Source organism: Hyperolius riggenbachi, chromosome 1 (assembly GCF_040937935.1).
Source record: "Hyperolius riggenbachi isolate aHypRig1 chromosome 1, aHypRig1.pri, whole genome shotgun sequence".
Taxonomy (NCBI): domain Eukaryota; kingdom Metazoa; phylum Chordata; class Amphibia; order Anura; family Hyperoliidae; genus Hyperolius; species Hyperolius riggenbachi.
In genome coordinates, this window is record NC_090646.1 from 435,996,032 (window position 1) to 436,016,675 (window position 20,644).

Sequence of the window (20,644 nt, forward strand, 5' to 3'; positions counted from 1 at the left end):
GCAGCTATTGCTGGAAGTAGTGCTGCAGCTCAGGCAGTTCTGATCTATTTCCATGCAAGCTGTATAGCTTTGTCTGTTTTTCCCTGCTGTCAGCTTGTGACTGATTATCATTCACCTGTGTGGGAATCTGCATGTCTGCTCCCATTGGATGACCTCAGTATAAAGATCTGCTTCCTGCAGGGTTTCCTTGGGTTTTCATAGCTTCAGCTTAAGCCTGCCTTGCTGTCGCTTTAGCCCCCGATCGTGTTTATTGTTATAAAGATACTTTGCTGGTCTTTGCATCATATATTGGTTCATTGCCAATATATATGCATACCAGCACGTTTATTATTTTCCTTGTATTTGTGTTACGTTAATACATCAGTGTCGCTGATGTATACGTACACGAACTGTTTATATCCTGTGTGCAGTTAGTCAGCTTTCCAGCACGTTTTGGTAGGTTGCGCGTACCGTGACCACCCGTGCTGAGGTAGTTACCCTGCTCCTGGTTCTGTTTGTGGATTGCGTTCATCTCTGCGAAGAGATAACGAATCCTTCTGAATCCTGTTCTGTTACTGTTTGTGGATTGCGTTCATCTCTGCGAAGAGATAACGAATCCTTCTGAATCCTGTTCTGTTACCGTTTGTGGATTGCGTTCATCTCTGCGAAGAGATAGCGAATCCTTCTGAGTCCTGTTCCCTGTGTTACTCCATTCCTAGTCAGCGTTCCTGCTTATGTCATATATCGGTTCATTGCCGATATATACATATGTTAGTCAGACGTTACAAATAGTTTCATTGATAGCTGTAATTGTAATACGCTAGGAAAACATACTTATTGTATATTTATCTGTGTTACGTTCATCTATCTTAATCCTGCTATTTTCTGACTATCCCGTCCAGTCTTTGTGAGGCACGCCATCGCCGCATCGCATTGGCTGCCTCATTCCAGTCTGTCTGGTTTTGGACGCTTGCTGTCGCTAAGTAGCCGCTAGCTAGCAAGCGTTCATTCTGTCTACCTGTCCTGATCTCCTCAGTTCCGGTTTATGCGCTCAGCGCTACTTTGCGCTGAGACGTTATACGAAAGCATTGTTTGTGGCTGTCAGATCTGCACCGGCTCCGTGCGCCACAATCTCCTATTGGAGTCAGTCCTCCCCTCCACTATACTAAGGGATAGCCTGTTTCCTGGTGCTAGTGTGTGTACCTCCTCCACGTCAGCTCATGCGTTGCATGCTGACTGTGGAGAATACACCACCAAGCCTTACAAAAGGTAAAGTATACTGCACAGGGCATCAGGAGGACAACTCTGGGGGAGGCAAGGAGGCATCACAAGGCCAAATCCCCAGAGATTTCAAGCTGAAATCGGCCTGTGGTGTATAGGCAAGCAACAGATATCTCCGATCAGATTCAATCAGAGAGAGATCTGTCTCTTGGTCAATCTGCCCATACATAATTTGATGAATGGGCACCTTAAAAGAAATACGGAGGCTGCCATCTTCATTCCCTAATAAACAATGCCAGTTTCCTGACTTCTGTGCTGTTGCTCTGCCTCTAATATTATAAATTACTGGCCCAGAATGAGCATGCAGATGAGATGTTCTGACTCTAGTCTGACTCCGCTGGATGCATGCTTGTTGCATTAGTGTGACTCAAAAACAACTAAAGCCTAAAGCTCAGCATGACAACCGGGCAACTGGCATTGATTATAAGGGAATGAAGATTGCAGGTTCCTTATTCCCCTCACTTCAGGAGGTGCATTTTAATAGATTAGAGGTTAGTGTCAGATAAAAAAAAGCATGAAGTCTAGCAAAGATCTTTTAAAACTAGAGGCCCACTTGAGTGATGTTCTTTTGTTTTGTTGATTAACCATCCTGGCGGTCTATTAGAAACCGCCAGGGGGCAGCGCAGCACTATTTAAATTAATTTTTTTTTTAAATCATATAGCGAGCCTAGGGCTTGCTACATGATAGCTGTACAACGGCATCCCCCTGCCCGCTTCGATCGCCTCCGGCGATCTTTGATCAGGAAATCCCGTTCAAAGAACAGGATTTCCTGAAGGGCTTCCCCCGTCGCCATGGCGCCAAGGGAGTCCCGATCCACCCCTCAGCGCTGCCTGGCACTGATTGGCCAGGCAGCGCACGGGGTCTGGGGGGGGGGGGCGGCACGGCACGGTGATCAGCGGCGATCGAGCAAGGGGTGGCGGCGATCGGAATGCACACGCAGCTAGCAAAGTGCTAGCTGCGTGTTGCAAAAAAAAAGTCAGTAAATCGGCCCAGAAGGGCCTGAGAAATCCTCCTGCGCGGCATTGCCCGAGCTCGGCTCGGGCTTACTGCCAGGAAGGTTAACTATAGATCAGTAAAAGCTGTTCTTCAAAGAACACCTGAATAAAAGTTAAAAAAACACATACATACCTTAGCAATGGGAAGCCTCTGGGTGATCCAGAGGCTTCCCTAATTCATCTAGAGTGCTTCGTTCCAACGCTGGGTCCCTCTGATCATTTTAAACAAGACCTTGTTGATGCTCTCGTGGCTGTGCTCCCATCCGGGTACGAGCACATTCACACTGGGCATGTGTTAGAACACTCCAGACATGCCCAGTACAACAAAGTCGCTCAACTATACAATATAATACAGGCATTCCCCTCCAGCCTCTCGCCAAGTCATGCTTTCTAAATACAATCTATAAACACACCACCACAGGATAAAGTAAAGTTGCTGTAAACTTTATTAATCACAATATATTTGTCACTATAACATTCATGTTATCTACCAATCCTGTATTATGTACTGATGTATGTATTTGATGTATACCAAAGTCTGTATTTTTATGTACCTATGTTTGAATATACACTGCTCAAAAAAATAAAGGGAACACTTAAACAACACAAAGTAACTCCAAGTCAATCACAATTAGTCCACTTACAGTGGAGGAAATAATTATTTGACCCCTCACTGATTTTGTAAGTTTGTCCAATGACAAAGAAATGAAAAGTCTCAGAACAGTATCATTTCAATGGTAGGTTTATTTTAACAGTGGCAGATAGCACATCAAAAGGAAAATCGAAAAAATAACCTTAAATAAAAGATAGCAACTGATTTGCATTTCATTGAGTGAAATAAGTTTTTGAACCCTCTAACAATAAAAGACTTAATACTTAGTGGAAAAACCCTTGTTTGCAAGCACAGAGGTCAAACGTTTCTTGTAATTGATGACCAAGTTTGCACACATTTTAGGAGGAATGTTGGTCCACTCCTCTTTGCAGATCATCTCTAAATCCCTAAGGTTTCGAGGCTGTCTCTGTGCAACTCTGAGCTTGAGCTCCCTCCATAGATTTTCTATTGGATTAAGGTCCGGAGACTGACTAGGCCACTCCATGACCTTAATGTGCTTCTTCTTGAGCCACTCCTTTGTTGCCTTTTCTGTATGTTTTGGGTCATTGTCGTGCTGGAACACCCATCCACGACCCATTTTCAGTTTCCTGGCAGGTTGTCGTTCAGGATTTCACGATACATGGCTCCGTCCATTTTCCTGTTAATGCGATTAAGTTGTCCTGTGCCCTTAGCAGAAAAACACCCCCAAAGCAAAATGTTTCCACCCCCATGCTTGACGGTGGGGACGGTGTTTTGGGGGTCATAGGCAGCATTTTTCTTCCTCCAAACACAGCGAGTTGAGTTAATGCCAAAGAGCTCTATTTTGGTCTTATCAGACCACAGCACCTTCTCCCAGTCACTCACAGAATCATTCAGGTGTTCATTGGAAAACTTCAGACGGGCCTGCACATGTGCCTTCTTGAGCAGGGGGACCTTGCGAGCCCTGCAGGATTTTAATCCATTGCGGTGTAATGTGTTTCCAATGGTTTTCTTGGTGACTGTGGTCCCTGCTAATTTGAGGTCATTCACTAACTCCTCCCGTGTAGTTCTAGGATGTTTTTTCACCTTTCTCAGAACCATTGACACCCCACGAGGTGAGATCTTGCGTGGAGCCCCAGAGCGAGGTCGATTGATGGTCATTTTGTGCTCCTTCCATTTTCGAACAATCACAACAACAGTTGTCACCTTCTCTCCCAGCTTCTTGCTAATGGTTTTGTAGCCCATTCCAGCCTTGTGCAGGTCTACAATTTTGTCTCTGACATCCTTGGACAGCTCTTTGGTCTTTCCCATGTTGGAGAGTTTGGAGTCTGCTTGATTGATTGATTCTGTGGACAGGTGTCTTTTATACAGGTGACTAGTTAAGACAGGTGTCCTTAATGAGGGTGACTAATTGAGTAGAAGTGTCTAACCACTCTGTGGGAGCCAGAACTCGTAATGGTTGGTAGGGGTTCAAAAACTTATTTCACTCAATGAAATGTAAATCAGTTGCTATCTTTTATTTAAGGTTATTTTTTCGATTTTCCTTTTGATGTGCTATCTGCCACTGTTAAAATAAACCTACCATTGAAATGATACTGTTCTGAGACTTTTCATTTCTTTGTCATTGGACAAACTTACAAAATCAGTGAGGGGTCAAATAATTATTTCCTCCACTGTAGGTAGCAACACTGATTGACAATCAAGTTCACATGCTGTTGCGGAAATGGAATAGACAACAGGTGGAAATTATAGGCAATTAGCAAGACATCCCCAATAAAGGAGTGGTTCTGCAGGTGGTGACCACAGACCACTTCTCAGTTCCTATGCTTTCTGGCAGCTATTTTGGTCACTTTTGAATGCTGGTGGTGCTTTCACCCTAGTGGTAGCATGAGATGGAGTCTACAACCCACACAAGTGGCTTAGGTAGTGCAGCTGATCCAGGATGGCACATCAATGCAAGCTGTGGCAAGAAGGTTTGCTGTGTCTGTCAGCGTAGCGTCCAGAGCATGGAAGTGCTACCAGGAGATAGGCCAGTACATCAAGAGATGTGGAGGAGACCATAGGAGGGCAACAACCCAGCATCAGGACTGCTACCTCTGCCTCTGTGCAAGGAGGAACAGGAGGAGCACTGCCAGAGCCCTGCAAAATGACCTCTATTGGGCCACAAATGTGCATGTGTCTGCTCAAACGGTCAGAAACAGACTCCATGAGAGTGGTATGAGGGCCCAACATCCATAGGTGAGGGTTGTGCTTACAGCCCAACACCATGCAGGATGTTTGATATTTGCCATAGAAGGTACAAGATTGGCAAATTCGCCACTGGCGCCCTATGCTCTTCACAGATGAAAGCAGGTTCACACTGAGCACATGTGGCAGTGGCGTGACAAGTCTGGAGACACCGTGGAGAACGTTCTGCTGCCTGCAACATCCTCCAGCATGACCGGTTTGGCGGTGGGTCAGTAGTTGTGTGGGGGCTGCACAACCCTTCATGTGCTCGCCAGAGGTGTCCTGACTGCCATTAGGTACTGAGATGAAATCCTGAGACCACTTGTGAGAACATATGCTGATACGGTTGGCCCTGGGTTCCTCCTAATGCAAGACAATGCTAGACCTCATGTGGCTGGAGTGTGTCAGCAGTTCCTGCAAGATGAAGGCATTGATGCTATGGACTGGCCCGCTTGTTCCCCAGAACTGAATCCAATTGAGCATGTCTGGGACATCATGTCTTGCTCCATTAACCAATACCACATTGCCAGGGCTGGATTGCCTAGAGCATCACAGGAGCAAGGGCACCAAAGTAGAAGGCTAAACTGGTGCAGCATTTGCAAGCTTGCAAATGCTGCAGTGCAGGGAGATCAGGTAAGTCCCTGACCGCAGTATTCTGCTGCCAGCCGCCTGTGTAGCGGCCACCCTGTTCTCTCTGCACATTGGCGTTGTGGCCGGTGGCTATGAACTTGTGCAGTATTGCAGAGTTGCAAGCGGAGGATGTGGAATAGCAGCTGCCAGTTGCTCACATCTCCGCTCGTCTCCAATGTAGAAGCTTCCTCTTCCCATTTGACTCGCTGGTAACATGCCGGCAAGTCACAAGTGAGAGATGCTGGTTGGAGGGACAGATGTATAGCAGCGGCTGATGGAGACGGAGGGGAAGAGGAAGCTTCTGTGCTGGAGACGAGAGGAGAGGTGACACTGATGGCTACCGCGGTGTGGAGGCGAGTTAGCTACCTATACTGAAAGGTGGGAGTGAGAAAGGGAGAAATTAAAGGAGTCATCTAGCTACCTATACTTGAGTGGGAGGGGTCATCAGGCGACCTATACTAGAAGATAAGGGGGATGAGTCATCTTGCTACCTATACTGAAGTGGGGCGGTTGATGACAGTGGCCTTGGGCGGTAAAGAGTACAAATCCACAGACTGTCCAGGCGTTGGTGGATGCATTATTCCAGGTCTGGGAGGAGAACCCTCAGGAGATCATCTGCAAACTCATCAGGAGTGTGCACCCAAACGCATCAGGAGTGTGCACCCAAACTCATCAGGAGTGTGCACCCAAACTCATCAGGAGTGTGCACCCAAATTCATCAGGAGTGTGCACCCAAACTCATCAGGAGTGTGCACCCAGGCATTGCAGGGAGGTCATACAGGTACACTGAGACCACACACACTACTGAGCCTCATTTTGTCTTGTTTTAAGGACATTACATCAAAGTTGGATCAGCCTGTAGTGTTTTTTCCAGTTTAATTTTGTGTGTGACTCTAAATTCAGACCTCCATGGGTTGATAAATTTGATTTCCATTGATAATTTTTGTGTGATTTTGTTGTCAGTGCATTCTATGTAAAGAATGAAATATTTAATAAGAATATTTCAGTCAGATCTAGGATGTCTTATTTTTGTGTTCCCTTTATTTTTTTTGAGCAGTGTATAGCTATATCGGATTTGGCTTTACCCTGTATACATATACTCTGGATATTTAAAAAAAAAACATTATTTTTTACATCCTTTGAAGTTCAGTCAAGATGGCTGATCTGCCATATTAAGTTGTTTTCAATGAAATCCATCTAACATGAAAATGCCTTGGATCTGCATTCAACATGCTGCAAATGCCATTATATCAATGCTTACTTTGACAGTTTCACATTCTGTGTGGAATTTCTTGTGTTAAAAACATTGCAGAATTGTAGAAAGTGACTCAGCTTGTTTCAGTAGTAGGGACACTATCTGATAAATGTAGGGAAGTAAAGTGCCAAACTCTGAAAACAATGGGATAAAGGCAATTAGAGGCTTCTGATCACCCTTTACAAACTGCTGAGGTTCTGCTCTACCCATTCATGTTTGCTCCATAACAACCAGTACCATGTAATCTATGTTTTGTTAGTGCTGAATGCTGCATTGAAAGTTGCACTTTTAATTGCTATATAATAGAAAGTATCAGAAGTATTATGAAGTGTGTTTTTCAAAAGAAAACAAGTCTTCTATGATTAAAAAGAATGTGTTGCTGACAGTTCAAGGAGAACACTGTGTTAGGCTTTAACACATCTGATTTTTTTGTTCAGAGTGATATACAGTACACATCAACTCATAAGATTTTTTTTCTCAACAGGCTAATGACAAACACAAGGAAAAAAGGCACTTTAAAGTGAACCTGAAGTGACATGTGACATGATGAGATAAACGTGCACTAGTCCTACTTAGAAATTCTGTAAAAGTCACTTCCTGATTTTCAGTATAGGATAGGCTGACCATGTGTCCTCTTTTGCCCGGACAGGTCCACTTTTTCAGACCTGTCCGGGCTGTCCTCCCGGATATTTGATCTGTCCGGAGAGCCGAACACACTTGCAGAGATCCATTGAGGCTGAGATGAGCCGAACACTGCGAGTCAGTGGCAGAAGAACAGCTTGCAGAGATCCATTGAGGCTGAGATGAGCCGAACACTGTGAGCCAGTGACAGAAGAACTGCTTGCAGAGATCCACTGAGGCTGAGATGAGCCGAATACAGCGAGCCCAAGGCAGAAGAACCATTTGCAGAGATTCTCTGCAAACGGTTCTTCTGCTGCTTGGGCTCGCAGTGTTTGGCTCATCTCAGCCTCAGTGGATCTCTGCAAGTGGTTCTTCTGTCGCTGGCTCACAGTGTTTGGCTCATCTCAGCCTCAGTGGATCTTCTCTCTCTGCAAGCTGTTCTTCTGCAGCTTGGGCTCCCAGTGTTCGGCTCATCTCATTCAGCTCCTGAGTCCTGACTCAAACGGCTCTTCCTCGGGCTAGGCAGTGAGTCAATCCCTTCCTGCTGCTCTGCTCCACCTCCAGCCGCCCCCATCCACTGAGACAGAGCAAATTGCAGAGCAGAGGGGTGGAGACAGCCAGAGACAGCCTGAGTTCAGTGGGACTCACGCTGGGCTGATCATTGGTGCTGTTTGTGTGTGACCTGTGGGAGCAGGCAGCTCAGCAGCACAGCCTGAGCCCTGAGTTCAGTCTGTCAGTGTCAGTGAATTGATTCAAGTCATGCTGGTGCTGTGTGGGCATCCTGTGGGAGCATAAGGGCCTGAGTTGTTAGCAGTGAAGTCACTGCTGTGCAGAGCCGGGACAAGGTCCTCCAGCACCCAAGGCTGAGACACCAAAGTGCGCCCCTCCATTCCTGCCTCCCCAGCCATCACACACTGATTGCTATTAGACTAAGAGGCACCACAGGGCCCACAATCTCCCCAACACCTTAATATCTAGTTATCTGGCTTGCAGTCACTGCCATGTATCCCCTTTTCTTATTTCTTTGTGCTTCAAACACAATTAGGAATGACAGCTGAATGAATTCTGCGCCCCCTCCTACACTGCGCCCTGAGGCTGGAGCCTCTCCAGCCTATGCCTCGGCCCGGCCCTGCTGCTGTGTGGCCAGCCTGTGGGAGCATAAGGGTCTGAGATTCTAAGCTATACTGGGGCCATATTCCTATCTAACCTATACTGGGGCCATATTCCTATCTAACCTATACTGCGGACATATACCTTGTCCGCACATTTGTGGGGAAATCTGCCAATCTCATTGCATTTTGTGGAAAATTCTTCTGCGAATCTGATTGCATTTTGTGGTTGGCCGGCCCTCCACCATGTGGTCTGGGAAAAAAAACGTCCCTCCATGCCCACGAAGTTGAACAGCACACTGCTAAGGTCTTGTATATTTGGCCCCACCCATGACCACGCCCACATGCTGTTGTGATCGTCCTCTTTTTTGGAAATCAAAATATGGTCACCCTAGTATAGGAAGAGTTTAAAATGTTGGCAAGAAATCAAAAACTTGAGTTGCTAAACAGTATATACAAAAGAGCTTCTCAGGGGTGGTCAAGTCATGTCCTTCTAAAGAGCCTAAACAGCCACGAAAGAGTGAGATTATGACCTTGTGATAAGAGTGTGTGGTAGGTAACTCCCTCTGCCTTTTAAGTTGTAAAAAATCAGAACTAATGACCCTTTGAACTTTAAAATTCTATATTCTATATAATTTTCTCTTGGGTATATCACAATGGTACATGCTAGGCTGGCTTCAGCATGTAGCATTGTAGTGTGTTGTGTTGGTGGTATAATGGTTAGGATAGCAGCCTACAGAGTGGTAGGCCTGGTTTCGATTCCCAGCCAATGTGAGTTGGCTTTTGACATGCTACAAATCCTTAAAGGGATACTGTAGGGGGCCGGGGGAAAATGAGTTGACGTTACCCGGGGCTTCTAATGGTCCCCGCAGGCATCCTATGCCCGCGCAGCCACTCACCGATGCTCCAGCCCCACCTCCGGTTCACTTCTGGAATTTCAGACTTTAAAGCCTGAAAACCACTGCACCTGCGTTGCCGTGTCCTTGCTTCCCCTGATGTCACCAGGAGCGCACGGCGCAGGCACAGACCATACTGGGCCTGTGCAGTACGCTCCTGGTGCCATCAGCGGGAGTGAGGACACAGCAACGCAGGTGCAGTGGTTTTCAGACTTTAAAGTCGGAAATTCCAGAAGTGAACCAGAGGCGGGGCCGGAGCATTGGGGAATGGCTGTGTGGGAACAGGATGTCTGCGGGGGATTATTAGAAGCCCCGGGTAACTTCAACTCATTTTCCCCTGACCCCCCTTTAAGCAAGCTATTTTTTCTCTTGGATCGATCATAATGGTACATGCTAGGCTGGCTTCAGCATGTAGTGTTGGTGGTGGTATAGTGGTTAAGTGAGTTACCTACCACACACTCAGACCTGGGTTCAATTCCCAGCCACGGTATGTAAGCTGGCTTTTGAAATACTACAATTCCCTGGAAGACGGGAGAGAGGGAGGAGGGAGTGAGGGTAATAAAAGGAATAACAATCAGATAGGAACAAGGCTACAAGAGCCTAACTAAACTCTCCCTAGCAGAGTCTGTCAGCAGCTGTCCCTTAACTAATTACTGTAGGCAGACGAGTGAGTTAAACGACAGGAGAACCTTGCCTTTTTTTAAGGGGGGGGTGGGGCTCCAAGAGTGAGTGTAGTCTGATTGGTGACAATGTGCCTGCTGACTGTGATGTAGAGGGTCAAAGTTCTGCTCAATGGAGCATTATGGGGGTGAATCGAACTTCCGCAAAAGTTCGCCTTCGCCGGCGAACGCAAACCACCTAAAGTACGCCAGGAACCGTTCGCGGGCCAACCGTTCAGGCCATCTGTAGTGAATTCTAAACTGCAACTGTAACAGTCTGATGCAATGTTATAAATATACAGTAGCTATATAACGGAAAAAAATTGACCTTTCTTTGCTACTAATGTTCTATTTATTATCCGTACTACACATACAACTCATTAGCTCATATGTTTATTCCAGCTTCAGGTTGATTTTAAAAGCGTGGTGGGGAAACAAGTAGAAGTAAACTTTACAAAGTCTGCAAGTGATGTAACATGCCTAGTTGTAAGAAGTGGTCATATCAAGGTTGATTTATATATATATATATATATATATATATATATATATATATATATATATATATATATATATATATATATTTTTTTTTTTAAATTATATATCCTGCTTTGTCCCTGAAAGGCCTAGTGGATCCACCGTCTTATATCAGTCCCTATGCCCTAATCTCCAACCAAGTCTTCACCTTTGTGGTGTATCCCTGCTTAGCTTCAGGAGACAAGATGCGTCTACCCAGCATACGATTATACCCAGGCCTTACAGAAACACGAGGTGAAAATAAAATGATGCGATAAACTATTGTACTGACTTTTTTTTAGATATCCAACAGTTTTATTTTATATTTAAATATACTTTTTAAGTTTTTACAGTTTCATTGTCTCTGCTCAATGACACCTTCATTGAAGTATGCCAGAGCTAAAATATTGGAATTATTGACACTTTGAATTTATTTTCTGCTCTCAGAAGATATTTTCTGCTAGGAAAGTTTTTTATGGCTGTAAGTCCTTAACAGTGAGGGTTATGCTATAGTCCAACCCAGTCCTGAAGCGGACAGAAACTGCCACTTGCATACCTGATGTTTAACTCTTTTAGGCAGATAAAGTAAAAAAGGACCACAGCATAGGTATTCAGAGCCGGATCATCAACCAGGCACCTCAAGCACCAGCTTGGGGCCCCATCCTGGTAGCAGGAAATGTCTTAACTTTATTGAAACTATAAAGTTTCAGTACAGTCTCCACACCCAAACACACACACACAATGTCCAATTGCCTAGTAGCAGCAGGCAGGTGAGGGGGGACTATTCTCTCTCACCGGCTGGCGGAAGAACACTCGCTGGCCAGCCCGACAATTAATCTTTAGTTCAGGCCAGGGAGGAAGAGCTGGAGGTGGCGCTGCTGAGCACAGAGACTCCAGTCACACGATGTGAGGAAGACAGGAATGCTGGTGCTGCTGCTGCTCAGTATAGTAAGTATAGGGGGTTTGAAGCGGATGGGGGGAGGGGTCAGCTGCTACTGCAGTCTGCCATAGTAGAGGCATTGGTTAAATGAAACCCCGACTATGGCCGCTGGAAGCCCCGCCCACCACTCGTGGGAAGCCCCGCCAACCACTAGCGGGAAGCCCCGCCTCCCAGGACACTTTCAACTCTCTCCACTGGCACCAACACTGACCTCTCTTTCCCTCCTGCAACCCACACTGACCTCTCCCCGCAACCCACACTGACCTCTCTCCCCTGCAACCCACACTGACCTCTCCCCCCTGCAACACACACTGACCTCTCCCTCACCCCCCCTGCAACCCACACTAACCTCTCCCCCCTGCAACACACACTGACCTCTCCCTCACCCTCCCTGCAACCCACACTGACCTCTCCCTCCTGCAACACACACTGACCTCTCCCTCACCCCCCCCCCTGCAACCCACACTGACCTCTCTCCCCTGCAACCCACACTGACCTCTTGCTCACCCCCCCTGCAACCCACACTGACCTCTCCCCCCTGCAACCCACACTGACCTCTCCCTCTCCCCCCCTCCCCCTGCAAACCACACTGACCTCTCCCTCTTCCAGCAGCATCCACACTGACCTCTCCCTCCCCCAGCAGCATCCACACTGACCTCTCCCTCCCCCTGAAACCTACACTGACCTCCCCCCCCCCCCTGCAAACCACACTGACCTCTCCCTCCCCCAGCAGCATCCAAACTCACCTCTCCCTCCCCCAGCAGCATCTACACTGACCTCTCCCTCCCCCTGCAACCCACACTGACCTCTCCCTCCCCCCCCTGCAAACCACACCGACCTCTCCCTCCCCCAGCAGCATCCACACTGACCTCTCCCTCCCCCTGCAACCCACACTGACCTCTCCCGTCCCCAGCAGCATCCACACTGACCTCTCCCTCCCCCTGCAACCCACACTGACCTTTCCCTCCCCCAGCACCATCCACACTGACCTCTCCCTCCCCCTGCAACCCACACTGACCTCTCCCTCCCCCAGCAGCATCCACACTGACTTCTCCCCCTCCCCCAGTAGCGCCCACACTGATCTCTCTCTCCGCAGCAGCGCCCACACTGACCTCTCCCTCCCCCAGCATCGTCCACACTGACCTCTCCCCCAGCAGCGCCCACACTGACTTCTCCCTCCCCCAGCAGCATTCACACTAACCTCTCACTCCCCAAGCAACGTCCACACTGACCTCTCCCTTCCTAACATCCTCCACACTGACCTCTCTCTCTGACCTCTCACCCAGCTGCCCCAACACTGACCTCTCCTTGCCCAGCAGCGTTCACACTGACCTGTCCCTCCCCCCTAAGCACCCACATTGACCTCTCCCAGTACCTGCACTCCTTCCCTCATAGCAGACACCCAGTGTCCACACCCAGTCTTTGCACCCTGTCCCGATATGGCACCCAGTACACCTGCACTCAAATTTTATTCCAATTCTCCATATTTATATATTTTCATAGCTACCAACTGTCCCTCTTTCGGATGGTCAGTCCCTCTTTGGGAACCCTGTCCCTCCGTCCCTCTTTCTTCCTCATTTGTCCCTCTTTCAAGACGTACAAATCTGTGTTAATATATATATTTTTTTTTCTACTGAATATGTGTTTAACTTACTTTAAAATGTATCCCTATCAATTATATTGATATAGTTCTAATTTTCAAATATTAAAAGGAAGAAAAACTAATGGTCATAGAAAGAGTCAGTGTGGTTTGAGTGATAAAACTATATCTTTTGATTCTGAACTCTTTGTGGTATGCATGACAAGGGGTGTTGTGGGGCATGGCTAGAGGCGTGGCAGGGCAGTGTCTTAAAGTGTCCCTCTTTCTTACCTTAAGAAAGTTGGGTGGTATGATATTTCTTATTTCCACTGTTAATATGGTTAAAATGATGAAATGTTGCCTTTTGCTGATTAATTCTTTGTGGTATGTGTGACTAGGGTGGGAGGCGCATCTTTAAGTGTACCTGAGATGTAAACAAGGATTTATTATTACCTAGGTCTTCTTCCAGCCCCCTGTGGTCAGTGGGCTCTCTCAGTGTCTATCTGGTCCCATCTGTTCTGCCACTGTCATGCCCAGTAAAGTCCCGGACTGCCCCAGTTGCTGGGAGTGTTCTATGCCACAGCAATTACAGGCTTTAACTAACTGCGCAGGAAGCGTGACTAGGGAGGCATGCGGTTAAGTCTGTGCATGCTCAGTACTAGTCCCCAACTGCCAGGGCTGACAACAGCAGAACGGATGGACACCGAGGGAGCCCATGGATTTCAGGGAGCTGGAGGAAGTCCCAGGTAAATATAAAACCTTGTGTTGTTTTTGTCTCAGGTTTACTTTACGGATGCCCTCTTTCTAATATCAAAAGTTGGGAGGTATGTACTACAACCGCCAAACAGGGGACCACTAGGTTACCATTACCAGAGCAGGGCCAGATAGAAAGCTATGTCTCACTACCGAAAAAGATTAGTACAGGTGAATACTATGTCTCACTTTGCCAGACTCGGCTTGACCTGAATGTACACAGTGTGGTTAATTTAAAACCTTTCCCTGAGCAGCAGCCTTATTTTTATTCACATGGTCTGCTCGCAGGGATTTCCTAGAAGGATGAACTGTGTGACAGACACTAGTCTAATTTTTCTTGTTATCCTTACTGCTGCCTATATTCACAACTGGTCAGCCAGGTAAGTATTCCTGTAGGGGTCTTTGCTGATCCCCCCCACCCATGTATGTGTTGTGGGGTATAGCTATCCCACAGGCCTTACACTGTGTCTGATTCTGACCAATTAAATATGTCAGGTATACAGTGGTTACTAGTGCCTGATTGTACACACTATCAGTATTGAAGATTGGCCCATTGACATATAGCCAATCTAATAGACATGTAATACATGAATCCCCATTGGGGATATAAATGCCTTCATAGAAGGAAGCTGGATTGGGATATTTTCACCATTAGGGTGTGTGAACAGTAGAATACAAATGCCAAGACAGTGCCACTCAACAATTGTTTCGCCTCATAAACGAGGCGTCGTCAGGAGTTTGTGATACACAACATTTACAATATGTACAGCTGAACCCTCCACCCAACCAACAGAGATTCCCCCAGCAACCCGCTCAAGTCAGAGCTGAGTGTGCAGATGCCCTCTTTCTAATATCAAAAGTTGGGAGGTATGTACTACCACCGCCAAACAGGGGACCACTAGGTTACCATTACCAGAGCAGGGCCAGATAGAAAGCTAAAGGGGCACAGGGAAACCACTGGCAGGGAGGAATTCTAATTTTAATCTCGATTCCGGGTAGCTACTCGGTAAGAGCATAGAAATTGCTATGGGTGCCAGAAGCCAAAATACCCTCAGTTCTTTTATGACATTATGTGGGGGGATGGGGCAGAGGGGGTTAAGAACAGAGGGGGGCCCAAATCTGCGACTTTGCTTGGGGCCCCATTTGGCCTTGATCCTGCTCTGTAGGTATTTGTGTGCTTGGCACTGTACATACACATGTCTATCACATCATGTCACATGTCACCTCGTGTATTCTTTAATGTGTAAGGTATAGGAACTGATGGCCATAAGACAGTGGTACCACCAAGGCTCACTAACCAGCGATACAGGCAAATATCATAGTCAAAACAGTCCAGGGCCATACACAGTAATAAGATGGCAATCAGAGGAGTATACAGTATTGTAGTCAACAAACCAGAGGTAATACACAAACAGACAATACTAGGTACTGATGAGACAATAGAGTGGTCAAACTAGCAAAGGTCGGTCCAAGCAGCAATTAGAAGGATATTCAGGTACACAGGCAAGGTAATAGGAAAGAGATACAGAGATAGCACCCAGCAGCTAGTTCTACCAACTAATGCTATAACAGGCCACAGATCTGACAGCCTAATTTTTATAATGACTTCAGATAAACTCTCTCGCTACTTGGGAGGAAATTGCAAACTACCATTGCAACATTGTCATAAGACATATACCCTCACATCATCATCACACCATCCACTGAATTATTTTCCAGTAGTACATTTGAAAACTCCTCCAAAGCTTCACTTGCATCCAATTTTCATGTAAACAACAGCACCTTCCACCGATTACACAACTGGAACCACTCAGGACACAAAGCCTAGTTGACCAAGTTTACCTCTCTAACACCAATGGAATACTCCCATTACAGCCGACATCCTCAAGCAATATCTTACACATCTTGTTCCTAAGCACAGCTGAAACTCTCTTGCAGTGCATCTGACCACCTCCAACTTTCAGTGAATACCCCACATCACACAGCACAACAGATCTCCCCAGTAGCACCACTGACAACCCTCTATACACACAGAAAAACACACTCCAGTAGCCCCTCAGACAAGTATGGGTGACAGTCTCTAGTAGCACTGTTTACACTCTTACATACACAAAGTACACTTAATACCCTCCCTCTCCACTTTTCTCTACACCCCCGATGCTCTCAGGAGTGTCCTTATGAGTGATCTCCATGTAGCCATCATCAGTCTGATTAAAAACTCAAAAACAGAGAAAATAAATTGCATTAATTATTGAACTGTTGTAAGCCAAAGCATCATCCCAAAAAAAGGTAGATATGCAGTTTGCGTAACAATTAAATGATAAGAATACAACAGTCTGTAAAACCTAAATGAAAAAACACCATAAGATAATATGCAAACTGTTCAACCCCTATTTTCAATTTAAATTGTTTTAAGAAAAAAAAGCTAGTGGAACATCTCTTTGATTGGAAAGAGGTCAACAATGTTACTGGGTATAAAAATAGCAAAAAGTACAATAAATACTAGCAGGAATGCACAGCTCTGTAGAACACTATGTGGACAAACAGAATAATATTCCCCAATGTGACATTGCAAAGAATTTTAGAATATTAGAAGTTACAGTACACAATAGGCAGGATTCACAAAGCTTTTTCAGCAGTTTTCCTCTGTTTTCACCTTATATTTGTTACATTTTTAAGCTCACAAAGAGCAACATATAATTAAGGTGCGAAAAGTAATATGGAAATGAAGTTAATCAGGAACAAGTTACTTTGAGTGATTATTTTGCTTGTAAATGTGCTGAAAGGTTATTTTTAACAATTAGGTGATAAATAAGTTATAAATAAGTCATTTATGAGAGGTTTTGTGAATAGAGCCCAATGTCATTAAAAGACTCTGGAGAATCTGGAGAAATCTCTGTATGCGAGGGAAAAGGTTGAGGGCCAATATTGGAGGGCTATGATCGTTCAGTCCTAAGATCAGCACTGCATCAAAGCAGGCATAACCTTGTTGTGAAAAACACTGCATAGACCCAAGAAATCTATTGTTTGTGAACACAGTTTGTTGCTGCATCCACAAATTCAAATTTAAACTATCATGCAAAGAAGAAACCATACATAAAGCATATGTAAATATGATCCAGAAAAAACAGCTCATACCCTTTAAGAAACTTAAAAACCAGTCACATGTTTTAGCTATTAGTTTTATGCGGTGGTTAATGCTTTAGACCACACATTAAATTTGTGTTTCAACTAAGAAAAAAAAAATAAAAAAAATCTGTTTGCATTTGCTATTTTGTCATTGTAGCTTTTTAATTAAATATAGGGTTAATATGCTTTGCAAATCAAAGCAATCTGCTGTTATTTACATTTTACACAGCAGGGGAATTGTCATAAAATGTAAACTATACAATAAACAAATATTAGCTGCCTGTTCTGTAAATACAAAATCAGATGGTTCTATGTACCAAGTAATGTGGTGTATAATATGCTGGCCCAATACAACATTAGAAAATAATGATGATGATATTAGTATTAATATTTGTTTCAAGAACTTTAAATGATATTTACAAATGAGACAATGTTTTAAAGCAAAACGATTTTAAATGTACTTTCTATTCTCTCAGAAGGAAGAGGCAGATCAGTTCTCAGTGTCATGATTTTTTTCTGTTGTTCCTTTTCCAGCTGAGCAATTTGAAAAAGGTCACTTATGTTGATGTGTCAGCAAACAAATTCTCTTCTATTCCAATTTGTGTCTTACGGATGTCAAGTTTGCAGTGGTTGGACATCAGCAGTAATCACTTAAAGGACCTGCCACAAGACATAGACAGGTAAATGCTTCCTGCACCATGGCAGAGTTTTCTATAACATGATTGGAATACTAGAGGTAAATTGGGAATGTTGTGGAATACCATGGCTAATCAATTTAGGAATCCCAGAATGAGTCTTTACAGTTATTTACAGTTATGATTCCCAAGCATAATGATTTGTATCTATTTATGTTTTCATTTAAAGGATACAGATTCCTCCATATGCATTTAGCTGAACATTATTTTACATATATTATGAATTGCAGGTTTCACAACACATAAAAGGAATATCCTTTTTTCCCTTTTTGGTGTCTTCTTTATTTGAACACTACTTGTTTTAATGTCCTGGAAATATGTATGGTAAAAGGCTGTGTCTAAGCTTGTGCTATAAATATAACTGAACTCTCTCAAACTGCCCCATGATCTAGAGAGCAGTTACAACGCACAGTTGTGTTCAAAATTATTCAACCCCCACTAAATTGAGTGTTTTGGCCGGTTTGACATTGATTTTGATCATTTCAGTCATCTTGTTTACAATTAAATCAAAGAGGCACTTGTAAGTCAGACAAATATAACATAACATTTCTAATGAAATAACCACAAATGTCTTTTCTGTGCTCACATCATTATCAGTTTTATTCAACCCCCAAGTGACATTCATTCTTAGTACTTAGTACAACATCCTTTTCCAGTTATAACAGCTTTTATACGTGAAGCATAGCTTGACACAAGTGTCTTTCAGCGATCTATGGGTATCTTAGCCCATTCTTCATGGGCAAAAGCCTCCAGTTCAGTCCAGCCTTTAATCTGCAACCATGCTCTAGTGGACTTGGAGGTATGCTTGGGATCATTGTCCTGTCCTGTTGAAAGGTCCTACGTCTCCCAAGCCTCAGGTTTGTGATGGACTGCATCACATTTTCATCCAATATCTCCTGGTACTAAAGATAATTCATGGTACCTACCTTACACATGCTGAAGCTTCCCTGTACCTGCAGAAGCAAAACAACCTCAAAGCATGATTGACTCCCTGCCATGCTTCACAGTAGGCAAGGTGTTCTTTTCTTCATAGGCCTGGTACTTCCTCCTCCAAACATAGTGTTGATCCATGGGCTCAAACAGTTCTAATTTTGTTTCATCAGTCCACAGAACACTACCACAAATGTTTTTGGATAGTGTTCTGTGGACTGATGAAACAAAATTAGAATTGTTTGGTCCCATGGATCAACGCTATGTTTGTTATATTTGTCTGACTTACACGTGCCTCTCTGATTTAATTGTAAACAAGATGACTGAAGTGATCAAAAGCAATGTCAAACTGGCCAAAACACTCAATTTCAGTGGGGGTTGAATAATTTTGAACACAACTGTATAATGTTTTTTTTTCCCTGAAGAGTTCTAAGAACCCCTGGATGGCTACTATTTATGTGCATCCTTTAAACCAGAGCTTTTCTGCACTTACACAACACTATAGTAAGTGCTGTCAATATATGCTTCCCCTTAAACTTGGCCCTAGACTACGATGGGCATATGAATACAGTTAGAGATTAGATTGTGAGCCCCACTGAGGGACAGTTAGTGACAATGCTATACACTCTGTAAAGTGCAGTGAAAGATGTTGGCGCTAGATGAATACTAAATAATAATAGTAATAAGGATTTCCACTGGTGCAGATGAATAGACTATAGAGTAGACTTGTCAGGAAATTCAAATATCCTAGTAACAGGGCTTTACTGAGATTTGAGCTAATATCCAGTTGGACATTGTGGTCAGGTGGTAAATGATTCTATCAGGTAGCTATCAGGTGAATATATATTTCAAGAGTGACGGATATTCTTTCTTTACCAATGTAAAGAGAGGCAAGTAATTTTGGCTAAAAAGACCTGATGAATTTTCAGTCAGAGTAATACACAGATACTTGAGACCTTTGGTAGTCCAGGGAGAATGGGAATTTCTCACTTCTTTTCTTTGCTACCAACAAACTTTCTTTAGATAATATCTTTCATTTGAGAGTTTTCCCATGACGTGGTAAAATTAGGACAGTCACAACTGCACCATTTCAGCTTCCAACAAATGTTTTGCATTGATATCATCCAGAACTGATTGGTTTGTTTATAGTACTATCCATAGTATAGATAGTGTTCTTCTCCAGCTTCACAACTAAAAGGCATCTATTATTTCTCTATCGCTGATCTTCACAGTTCATTTCACATCTGTATATAGTTATTGAGAACATCATTGCTGGAAGGGATGAGTCAGTAATAGTACATCTTTACATTTGAAGATCTTATTCAAACCTTTCATTGCTTTTTCTCCCATTGGAATTTCCCCGTATTTTCCTTAGTTACTTGTTGCAAGAGTGGCTCCTTTTCCTTTCCATTGATGGAAAAGTTTTTGATATTGCCAGTTATCATTATCTGTTTTTTTTCACATTTAGACGTAATCTCATTCAAAGGTTGCTTTTTAGCACCTTCTTCACTTTCAGCTAACAAAGTACTGTCATTAGCATACTGAAGGCTGTTAATGAGTCTACCTCTTACCCTTATGCCAGTCTTTAAATCATATAATCCTGCTTTTTACGTGAACCACTCTGAATACAAGCTAATAAGGTGTGGAGGAAGTATGCAGCCTTGATGAACACCTTTTCTAGCTTTGAAGCAGTTTTGTTTCCCTTGTCTCTGATAGGCCCTTTGCTTCTTGATCGATGTAAAGGTTCTGAATCAGTATAATTAAACATTCTGGTGCCTCCATTCTTCTAAGCATATTCCACAGTTTTTCAAGAACCACACAAATACTTTTTTTGCAGTCTAAAGTAGATGTAGGCATCTTATACTCTTATGATTCCAAGAAT

General features: G+C 44.2%; 1 protein-coding gene across 1 annotated transcript in view; it reads left to right on the forward strand.

Annotated features, from left to right (window-relative positions):
• Nucleotides 1-20,644, forward strand: part of LRRC2 (leucine rich repeat containing 2) — a 351,879-nt gene that overhangs the window by 310,068 nt on the left and 21,167 nt on the right. Inside the window, exon 6 of the mRNA XM_068271441.1 lies at nt 17,672-17,817. Within this exon, the coding sequence (XP_068127542.1) occupies nt 17,672-17,817 (146 nt within the window). The remainder of the gene's footprint in view (nt 1-17,671; nt 17,818-20,644) is intronic.